Source organism: Osmerus mordax, chromosome 22, assembly GCF_038355195.1.
Source record: "Osmerus mordax isolate fOsmMor3 chromosome 22, fOsmMor3.pri, whole genome shotgun sequence".
Classification (NCBI taxonomy): domain Eukaryota; kingdom Metazoa; phylum Chordata; class Actinopteri; order Osmeriformes; family Osmeridae; genus Osmerus; species Osmerus mordax.
Window position 1 is genome coordinate 10900693 of NC_090071.1, and position 10621 is coordinate 10911313.

The 10621-nt window shown below is 47.3% G+C and overlaps 1 protein-coding gene across 1 annotated transcript; it reads left to right on the forward strand.

Moving 5' to 3' along the window:
* Nucleotides 1-792: 792 nt before the first annotated feature.
* LOC136966018 (nuclear factor erythroid 2-related factor 2-like) lies at nucleotides 793-6848 on the forward strand. Its single transcript, XM_067260360.1, has 4 exons — nucleotides 793-999; nucleotides 3167-3436; nucleotides 3557-3652; nucleotides 4424-6848. Exons 1-4 carry the CDS (start codon nucleotides 946-948, stop codon nucleotides 6575-6577), a joined length of 2574 nt encoding a protein of 857 aa, XP_067116461.1. The 5' UTR covers nucleotides 793-945; the 3' UTR covers nucleotides 6578-6848.
* The last annotated feature ends 3773 nt before the right edge of the window (nucleotides 6849-10621 follow it).

The window sequence follows — 10621 nt, forward strand, 5'->3', positions numbered from 1 at the left end:
TTTAACTGCATGCTCTTATGGTTCTTCCCTTTGGCACTTATTTGGTTTTCCACAATGTATGCTTCATGTTTTGGCTGCTCGCAATGTTTGGGGCTATCTCGTTGTTATGATCAGTGACCTATGCTCTTTTGTAAAGCTCTCTCTTGGAAGTCGCTTTGGATAAAAGTGTCTGCTAAATGCATAAATGTAAATACATCCTGTTCAAATAAGGTTGAGGCTGAGTGTTTGGCTACATGTTGTTTTTTAAGATAAGTGAAAAGATTAAGCTGAGGGGGACATAAAAAAGTAGAAAGAAATATATGAGAGGACGGGCAGAGAGGGGGAAAACTGGAAAGAAGATGGAAGAGATGGGAATTCATATCACATTAATTCATTCAAACTTGGCTCTCAAGTCTCACGCATTTCAACCACTTCACACGCTCTCGCATAACATCTTGTATTCCTCACGCTGAGAAGTATAGGATACCTTAGCGCAGGCATACGGAGGGACGTTTGCTGCCGAGTTGATAGTTGTCTCGAGTTATACAGAGTTTAATGCCACCTACAGATGCTGTCTGTGTGTACACAATCTCTTCTGTGTTGTAAAATAAGTTAAGATGTCAGCCTTGTAGTAACCGCAATACACCACTGGATGGCAGGAATACATCCTGAAAACGAAGATAGCTTGACGATACAGAGGAGATTGGCGACGGGGGCGTTCCCCTCTCCGCCTTCAGATCGCCCTTGACTGGCTGCCGCATGTGGGCAGGGCCCTTCACTCCGTAACAGAGGGGGTTCGATAAGGGTGGGGGTCTGTGGTGGCTTGGTTCTGGTTTCTCTCCAGAACTCATACTTTCCTTCACTTCAGAAGTTGTAAGTCGGACTAGGAAGATTTTGTGCCTGTAAGGTTAATTTAGTGGTTCCGAGACTCGTGACGCTTGTCGTTTTAGGACCAGCTACGACTGGATGACTGGTACAGAGATGCTGGATGGTGACCTGTTAGAGGATCTTGGTCTTCAGGTAGGTCTAACGATTGAGAGATATAGATATGAGCCAGGGAATCACACAGCTAGCTTATATACATATAGGTAATATAGCTTTCTCGTTGTGATAAATTGTCCTCCTGCACGTTGTAACAACACTAAAACGTATCTAGCCAGATATTGTACCTACTCTAGACTAACAAAAACAAAATAATCCCCTCATATTGAATACCATATTGTTATTTTCTGCTAAATGCATAAATGTATTTGTATTATACATTTATTTTGAACTAAATAGATGACAGTTTAGAGGGAATGGCAAGGCCTATTTGAAGACTGTAGGCTATGCCGCCACGATATAATTTAAGAAGGAACATAATTCTCTCATAGCAAATCCTGTTCAGGACCATGGATTCTGATTTCGTGCTGCACGCTCGAGACTGGTCAAATTCTGCTTAGTCACGGTAGCCTCTCGAGGTCTGGTTAGAGAAACCCATTCGCAAGTCCCTTCCTCGCAGCTTTCCGGGCTCTCAAGATTCCAGTTGGAGCAGCGGGCCTAAAATCAACCGGTTAACAAAAGCGTTGCCTTCGAGCTTAACGGTGTAGTCCCGAGCCTATGAAGTCCTTCGATATTTGTGTGTATGTTATTTGTATAGGGCTCAAATCCTTGAGACGTTCTTGGTCGTATGTCTGGAGCCCCCTCGGCTCAGGGACGGCCCCCGTCCCGGTTTGAGTATTTAATCCACTTTGTAGGTTAGGAACAAAATATTGACATTAGATTACAAAATAAATAATAACAACCTTAATTTAATAACACGTGTAATATTTGTAAAAGTACTGTATACAGGCTTAGACACAATGGTACCTTTGTGTTTTGGAACCCTGCCCAAATATGTGGGTGAGAGTGAAAGGGAGGCGTGGGGTGCTTGTGTAGGAACAGTGACTTTCTTCAGATTTTGTATTAAAATGTCACATAATCCCCACAGATTGAAAGCTGTTACATATTAATAACATCTGAGACTGACCATAGTACCACAACCAATATCTGTCATATTATACTGGTATACATGGTTTTTATGTATTCATTAAATTGTTTTATGTAGGTTGACACTAATCACCCTTCACCCGGACCCAAAGACACCTGCCAGATACACTTATCCAACCTTTCACTCCGAAAGGTGTGTTTACATGATGGATGTGTAAAACTGAGGGAGGCGTGTATGTGTGCATGCTTGAGTTTTTCTGGGGCTGAGGTGAAAGCCAGAATGAGATAACACTTTGAACCAATCAGCTTTCAGCTGTCTGTCATTACACCCACACGGCCCAGCTATTCTCACGCAACTTTCTCACACACCCCTAGCACAGCCACCTGTAGCCTTTGTTCGCCAATACCCACGCCCAGGTAAGCAGGTATTCCTGCTGAGTGGGATCAGAAACAGAGTGAGGGACAGCGAGAGAAGGACAGTGAAAGAAAGAGGGAGGGATAGAGTGGGATTTAGGAAGCGATAGAGAGGGTGAATATCTCCCTCTATAGTGTCTGTAAACAGAGAAGTTCACCAACAGCCCTGGCCGCCCATGTCTGCTGTTATATGACAGGTCACATGCTGCTCTGCCAGGATCCGAATTATATCACTGGAACCTATTCACCATGGCCATATACAGCATACCAAGCACTCCAACGGCAGACAGAGGAGGAGAGAGGTGGTGGTGGGGGTGGGGGTGGGGTGGAGGAGGAAAGAAAGGGAGAAAGAAATGGAGTGGAAAAGGGGCGTAGTGAGGTGTGGTGAGGAAAGCGAGGGTTCAGTAAGTTCATGGAGCAGGAGTCAAGGTTAGCTCTGCTCCTTTCATCCTGACTGCCAGCTTCCACATTCCACACAAATCTCGCTGGTCACAGTGTCACACAAACACACACACACACATTCTACCTCATTGGTCACGGGGGTCAATGAGAAGAAAAAAAAAACACCCACCCACTATCCTGCAGGTTGTGAGCCAAAAACACTGCAGCAGTCTACCAGAGTAGTAGAGGTGGTTTGCGACAACACTTGAGGATGTACTAGAACATGGCGGGATACAGTACTGAGTACTTGCTCTCAGACTTAGAGGACAGTTTCTTAGTCTAATGGCAGATTCTGTATTGGAAGCCTCTCAGGCTGATGTATCATTAGTGTTTGAACCCTTCCACCCCCCCTCCCCCCCTCCAGGAGATGGAGCTGGTGGACATCCTCTGGAGGCAGGACGTAGACCTGGGGGCGGGCCGAGAAGTCTTCGACCGGCGCCTGCGCCAGAAGGAGGCGTCGCTACAGCGCCGGAGGCAACGGGAGGAGGAGGACCTCCGGCAGAGGGAGGAGGAGAAGGAGGAGGGGCGTCGCCGGGGCCTGCATCTGGACGAAGAGACGGGGGAGCTGACGCCCCTCCCGCTCACGTTGCCTAGTGAGGACGATGCTAATGGAGACCATGGCTCCACCCACAAGGTCAGACCAACACAGACTGATGATGTCACTCACGTACACGGTGCCTGGAGAACCCTGCCTGAGATGTTGAGTCTAATTCAGCAATGTGTACGTGTGTGTACGTGTGTGTGTGTGTGATAGGACCCCATGCTGTGTGAGATGGAGGAGGAGACTCTGTCGTTCGCTGAGTGCATGCAGCTGCTGGAGGACAGTTTTCCTCTGGATGAGAACATGCAGGTGAGACACACACACACTTAAATCATTCACGTTTTATATGGTTGTAATTACCAACATGCTGTCCACGGAACAGCCATTCTCCCATAGAGACAGAAATATTGTACAGTGTATGGATCAGTGTGGGAGTCAGATGGCTGAGTGGTTAGGGAATCGGGCTAGTAATCAGAAGGTTGCTAGTTCGATTCCCGGCTATGCCAACCAAATGACGTTGTGTCCTTGGGCAAGGCACTTCACCCTACTTGCCTCGGGGGAATGTCCCTGTACTTACTGTAAGTCACTCTGGATAAGAGCGTCTGCTAAATGTAAATGTAAATGGATCATTCATCTTATATGTTGTGATAGTGTAATAGTGTATCATTCATCTGATTAAGTCAAATAAACAAGTTTTGGGAGTCTGTTTTGTTTGGCACCATACATAAACTATGTTCAGTTGGTTGATAAGATAATGGAGAGGTGTGCGTGCAGGAAATGACTTTGTACCGACATCCTATCATGTTTCTGGCGCCTGGGATCTTATACCTTAAGAGATAGCCAAGAATAGAAAATTACCTACCAACAGACAAACTGATGTTATCGTATCATACCGTTGGTTTGTTCAACATTGAAGAAGCAATTTTCTTCTGCGTGTTGGTCATACTTTCTATGTTTTTTTGTGCTGTCCATAGGAAATGACTCTAAATGTATTTATTTAACTTTTTCTGTAATATACTAAAATGTATTTCTCACCCTCCTTCCCTACCTCCCTCTCCTCTCTTCTTCCCTCTTTTTTAGGTCCCCTCCCCTGTGGTCAACCCCCCAGCCCTGCCCATGCCCCGGCCCTCACCTGTTACCCAGAACCCAATGCTGTCAGCGCTGCTGACTCCTCAAAGTGCGTCCCCAAAACTGTCTAAACATTCCCTCTCCTCTGTCCCTCCACCTGCCCCGTCCTGCCTCCCTCCACCTGCCCCGTCCTGCCTCCCTCCACCTGCCCCATCCTGCCTCCCTCCACCTGCCCCGTCCTGCCTCCCTCCACCTGCCCCGTCCTGCCTCCCTCCACCTGCCCTTCCCTGCCTCCCTACACCTGCCCTTCCCTGCCTCCCTCCACCTGCCCCGTCCTGCCTCCCTCCACCTGCCCTTCCCTGCCTCCCTACACCTGCCCCGTCCTGCCTCCCTCCACCTGTCCCGTCCTGCCTCCCTACACCTGCTCCGTCACCTCTCCCAGTCTCTCCTGCTCCCCAATCCCAACATTCACCCCTCCTAAAACCCCTCCAGGTCCGATCGCCCCCCTCAGCCGCCCAGTCCCCCTCAGGCAGTGTGGAGGCAGAGCAGGTCTGGCTGGAGCTGCTATCTCACCCAGAGCTCCACAACCTCAGTATGCAGGTATCAGAGATCCTGGAGCAAAGCAGTCTTGTAGGAGAGAAGAACTACAGCAGTCTGCCCGTAGTGGTGGAGGAGGAACACTACAGCCAGTACTGCCACCTAAACTACCCTGCCACAGCTACACCCCTCCTTCCCAGTCCCCTGCCATCCCACAACATCCCCTATCCCTCTCACTCTCCACTGGAGGACCTGTCTCACCCTCTGCTTGACAACCTGTGTCACACTCCCCTGGAGGACTTGTCATCCCGGCCCCTAAAGAACATGGCCCACCCTCCCTTGAAGGACCTGGCTCACCCTCTGCTGGGGGACCTATCTGATCCTGCCCTGGAAGACCTGTGTCCCTCTCCCCTGGAAGACCTGTGTCCCTTTCCCCTGGAGGACCTATCACCCCCTAACCTGGAGGACCTATCACCCCCTAACCTGGAGGACCTATCACCCCCTAACCTGGAGGACCTATCACCCCCTAACCTGGAGGACCTATCACCCCCTAACCTGGAGGACCTATCACCCCCTAACCTGGAGGACCTATCACCCCCTAACCTGGAGGACCTATCACCCCCTAACCTGGAGGACCTATCACCCCCTAACCTGGAGGACCTATCACCCCTTAACCTGGAGGACGTATCACCCCCTAACCTGGAGGACCTGTGTCCCCCTAACCTGGAGGACCTATCACCCCCTAACCTGGAGGACGTATCACCCCCTAACCTGGAGGACCTATCACCCCCTAACCTGGAGGACGTATCACCCCCTAACTGGGAGGACCTTGACTTTGCTGAAAACTTCCTCTGCCATCCACATGGTGAGTCTCCAGATTCTGCAGTGTGGATAGACACAAGCTCATCTGGGGCATCCAATCAGGATGACGGCTCCTGGGGCTTCAGTGAATCAGAAACAGAGGAGATGGTTACAAATCCCAGCCACAGCCAATCACTACATGGGGAAAAGACATCCCACAGCATGCTCCACCAATCATCTTTTGGCTCTTCCCTTTCGTCATCAGGCCCCTCCTCTCCAGACACCAATCCCCTCACAGACGTCCGTGGCCATGCTGAGCGTCTCACCAAGTCCAGAAAGTCCTCCAGATCCAGGGGGCGGGGCTGTATGTCTCGTGATGAGCAGCGAGCCAGGGCTTTGTCTATCCCCTTTGCTGTAGACAGTATTATTAACCTTCCTGTTGATGACTACAATGAACTGATGACACGTCACCAGCTTAACGAATCACAGCTGGTTCTGATCCGGGACATCAGGAGGCGGGGAAAGAACAAGGTGGCAGCCCAGAACTGCCGCAAACGTAAGATGGCATCCATCAGCGGTTTAGAGGAGGAGATGGAGGAGCTCCAGAGTGAAAGGGTCCGTCTGCTGGGGCAGCGTGCCCAGAGAGAGAGCTCCCTGAAGGGGCTTAGGGTGCAGCTGGGCAGCCTCTATCTGGAGGTTTTTAGCAAACTGAGGGATGAGGAAGGGCAGCCATACTCCCCAAGTCTTTACTCCCTCCAGCAGGCCTCTGACGGATCCATGTTCCTGGTGCCACGTGCTAAAAAGCCCCCCAAGGGTAACGCAAATTAGGGTCCTCAGTGCTGCACTCTTCTTGTGATGTTGGTTCTCACAGTCTTTGGCCACAACTCAGATCTATTTGCTGGATCAGGTTAATTATATAAAAATTGTTTGCTTCATATATACTGGGGGTATTTCACATCTTTTAATCCTTCTTTATTTTGTATTTTTAAATTATCAATAATATTGTATGGTTTTATATCTGATTTACCTTTTGAATGACTTTCATTGCCTTGGTATTTCTCAATTTCTTTTGTATTGAAATAAACTGTCTTTCAGAAGTTAGTCAGTGGTTTTTTTTTCAGCCTCCCTGAGACTTCTCTTATGGTGACGGTGGAAAACGAGAGTATACTTGTAGTACCATATAGACTCAGTGGTAGTCTGTACCATACATTATATATAATCTACATTAGGATGTATAGGATGTATGGACAAATGTAATGTGGAACATTAACATGTATTCACTTAGCTTGCATTCTTATCCAAAAGGGACATACAACTATAGCCTCTGTTGATGGAGCCTGTTTATGGCAGATACACAGTCTGACTTCACGCTACAGGCAGGGATATTCATCCAAGACAGACACCACCTTTAATCATAAACTCTGCTACTGCTTCAGTCAGACAAAAAATGATATAGGAAGTCAGCTCATCAGCATAAACTCATCTGCAAATCCAGTCGCAAAAATGTCATGTGGAAGTGGACTAACTCATTCTACCAACATAGGACATAAATCTTTTTTTATCTAGGTAGGCCTACGCCAAAATACCAGGATGTCCTCCTACAGATCATTTTGTAGTATGCGAGCATGCTTTTTTGACTAGTATGACGCAGGTCTGGAATGAAAAACGGCCCACGACCGTGTATTATTATTGTATATATATATATATTTTGCAATATGCCGCGGCCGTTTGACCGGCCATTCGGGAAATCTCCCGACTCTCCCGACGGCCAGTCTGACCCTGTGACCCACCACTCACTTTTGCAGTGAAAGAGGCGTCAACCGCCTTAGCTACAATTGCGGACCGGTGCAAACCTGTCTGGGCCAGTTCCTGGCACGGTTAAATTACGAAATAGTATCTCCCTATTGTTTACCTTCATACAACAGTAGACCTGTGTAGCCTACTGAAAGTAAAATTGTGCATTCCAGACGCTGCCCTAATGTTATCATCCTCTCAGGAGGCGATGGCAACGGGGCAACAGGAAGAGCATGAAACAGGGTTTGGTTAGGAAGCAGGCGTGGCGGCTCCTCGCGTCCTTCTCAAAACCTGGATGGATGCGGTGTTTCCTTGTGGTCATACCTGACCAGTAGATGGCACCCAGGCACCTTTGTAGAGCAAAAGAGAGACGGAGCGACAGAGAACGAAAGATAAGACAAAAAGAGAAAGGGAGAGAAAGATCTGAAACTATGCACAGCTGTCCCTCATTAGTTCTTATTATAAACAGCAGATTTCGGAGCAGCAATTGTGGTCTTGATCAGGTGATATAATTTAACAGTTGGGACGTCAGGTTGACGGAAGGCACAAACTAACCAGAACACAGGGCACGCGTGTGTGTGTGTGTGTGTGTGTGTGTGTGAGTGAGTTTGCTTTAGCCTGGTAAAGTGGAAACATTTGTGGGTAAGACACACACACATTCACACACACATTGATCTTTTGGCTCCAGTCTGGTGACTAAATTGGTTCCTGAGGGCTCTTTTCAAATCCTGTTGATGCTGTTCTCTTCTCTATGTCAATCCATTAAATCATAGAGCACTCCTCTCTCTCTCTTCCTCTCCAAATATCTGACTATTACTACAGACATGATACAATATCAGTGTATATTTAACTATTGTAAATGTGTTTGTGTGCATGTGTGTGTGTGCATGTTACAAAGATTATAATTGCTCCACTCTTCATCGCATTGGTTGACTGTGGTGACATCGCAGTGTAGGGAGATTAATGGGCTAATAAAATTAGCCTTGCTCCCACGTCTCATTTTTATGGCTACGAATATTAATTAGGTTGTTTCCTCCCCCTCCTCAGTCTCTCTCCACCCCCACCCTCTTTTCCTCCCTCCCTCCCTCTATCCCTCTGAATCTCCCTACTTCATCCATTTTCCCTGCCTCAGCCTCTGTTTCTTTCTCTCCCTATGACAAGGCCTGCTCTTGGATCAGCTAAACTCAGAGGACCTGCAGACCTGGGACAGGGTTGTCATGATTGGCTCTGACTCTTGACCAGCAACGCTTGTGACTAAGAGCTGACATGAGAGTCATTGTAACTCTGGGATGGGGGATGGGTCGGTGTGAGGTTTATCTCAGAGAGAAGAGGAGGATTAAACTACACCATGTTCTACCAGTAGGTGGAGACAGAGGTCCAGAGATGCTGGTGGTAGTTGATTGGGCAATAGCTTGCAGTGAGTATTAGTGCATAAGTGTTGTATTTTTGTGTTTATTTGTATGTATGTTATTAAATGTGTGTGAAAGAGGTAACGAAAGTGAAAAAAAGAACCATAAATGGAGAAAGGGAAATAAATAAATAAGCAGACAGAGAGAGAAAGAGAAAGAAAGACAGAGAGAGAGAATGGTTGGGCACGTCTCGCTAATAAATCTAAGATTGAACAGGGGTACTATGTGATTCGCCTGAGTCTGGATGACGCCACACCGGTAACTCCTCCTCAAAACCGAAACAACGTGAACTGGGGCTGGGGATGGTGTTTAGAGGGAGAGAGAGAGAGAGAGAGGGAGAGCCAAAAATACAGAAATACAAGACAGCCTTTCTTTAATAAATTTGAAACCCTCATACCATTGTTCACCACACTGTGTGATGATGAAAAGCTAAAATTACTCTTAGGGGAGGGACACACAGCCCCCCTATCTGGACAATTTCTTAAGGAGTGCCAAGAAATGAGGGAAAACCTGAGTGTAGTGTGACCAGCCTTGAAATTATATTTGTAATATGTGTTGTCCACTTCACTGTAGCTATTTACTTGGCTGTTTTTGTTTTGATTTGTTGTTTTCTGTTCTTGACGCTTTGTTTTTGCCACATGTTCCGGACAATACTGACTGTCGTTCCTTATGTTGTTTTTGAATGGTGTTGTTGATGTATGGTTGTCTGTTGTTGTGCTTCTTGCTTTGGCAATACGGTTGTAATGACTGTCATGCTAATAAAGCTAAATTGAATTGAGAGTGAGAGAGAGAGAGATAAAAGGAAGAAAGAGTCAGCAGTTATGAGGGTGAGAGAGAATGAAGAGGGAAACATAAATTGACAGACAGATAGACAGACAGACATAGATGATAGATAGATATGTGTGTTTGTTTTTTGACCTGCTCCTGAACCCAAATATGAGTGATGTCTTCTCTGCGTCTCCCCTTCTCAACCACATAGGAAGATGGATGAACTCAATGTAAACACACACAGACACACACACACACAGCTCTGCCGGAATTAGATGGGTTTGACCAGAGGTTTTATCAATCAATCATCTCATCTGAATTTGTGGAAGAGGGCTGTACTCAAATGCAACCTGCAGCAAAATAGGGTGTGTTATGTGTAAATATGTGTTTATGTATTAGTAGGAGGGGGTTGATATATCTCATTGTGTATGCGTGAGTGTGTGTTTGTGTACGTCTGACTGGAGTAGCTGACCGTGGTGTGACCCTGCAGAGATGCAAGGGGTCGCCACAAAGGTCAAGGGTCATCAAGCCCCTGGAGCCCTGCCTCACACACTCTGCTACATACAGAGTACGACCAAGCTATGTGTAACTGAACCTTTTCAGGTTTACCATCGTATTTACAGCCGAGTTGGTCACAGAGTCCCAGACAGTCCAAGGACTCAGACAAGCAAGCAAGCATGAAGGTAGGCAGACAGATAGACAGACAGTTGGACAGTGTGCAGGGTTAAGTGTGGTACATGCTCCCACCACTAGGGGGGGTGTTCCCAGCAACAACAGGAGTCACAGACTGCTTTGTGTGCACGTAGTGCATGTGTTTGTGTGAGAACTGTTTGTGTATGTTTGTGAAAGGTGTGTGTATAAATGCGTGTGTATATATGAGTAAGTGTGTGGGTGTGTGTGC

Coding starts and splice junctions, on each gene's coding strand:
- LOC136966018 (XM_067260360.1), top strand. CDS start 946: ATGACTGGTACAGAGATGCTGGATGGTGACCTGTTAGAGGATCTTGGT. Junction 3,437..3,556: donor ACCATGGCTCCACCCACAAG/GTCAGACCAACA, acceptor TGTGTGTGATAG/GACCCCATGCTGTGTGAGAT. Junction 3,653..4,423: donor CTCTGGATGAGAACATGCAG/GTGAGACACACA, acceptor CCTCTTTTTTAG/GTCCCCTCCCCTGTGGTCAA.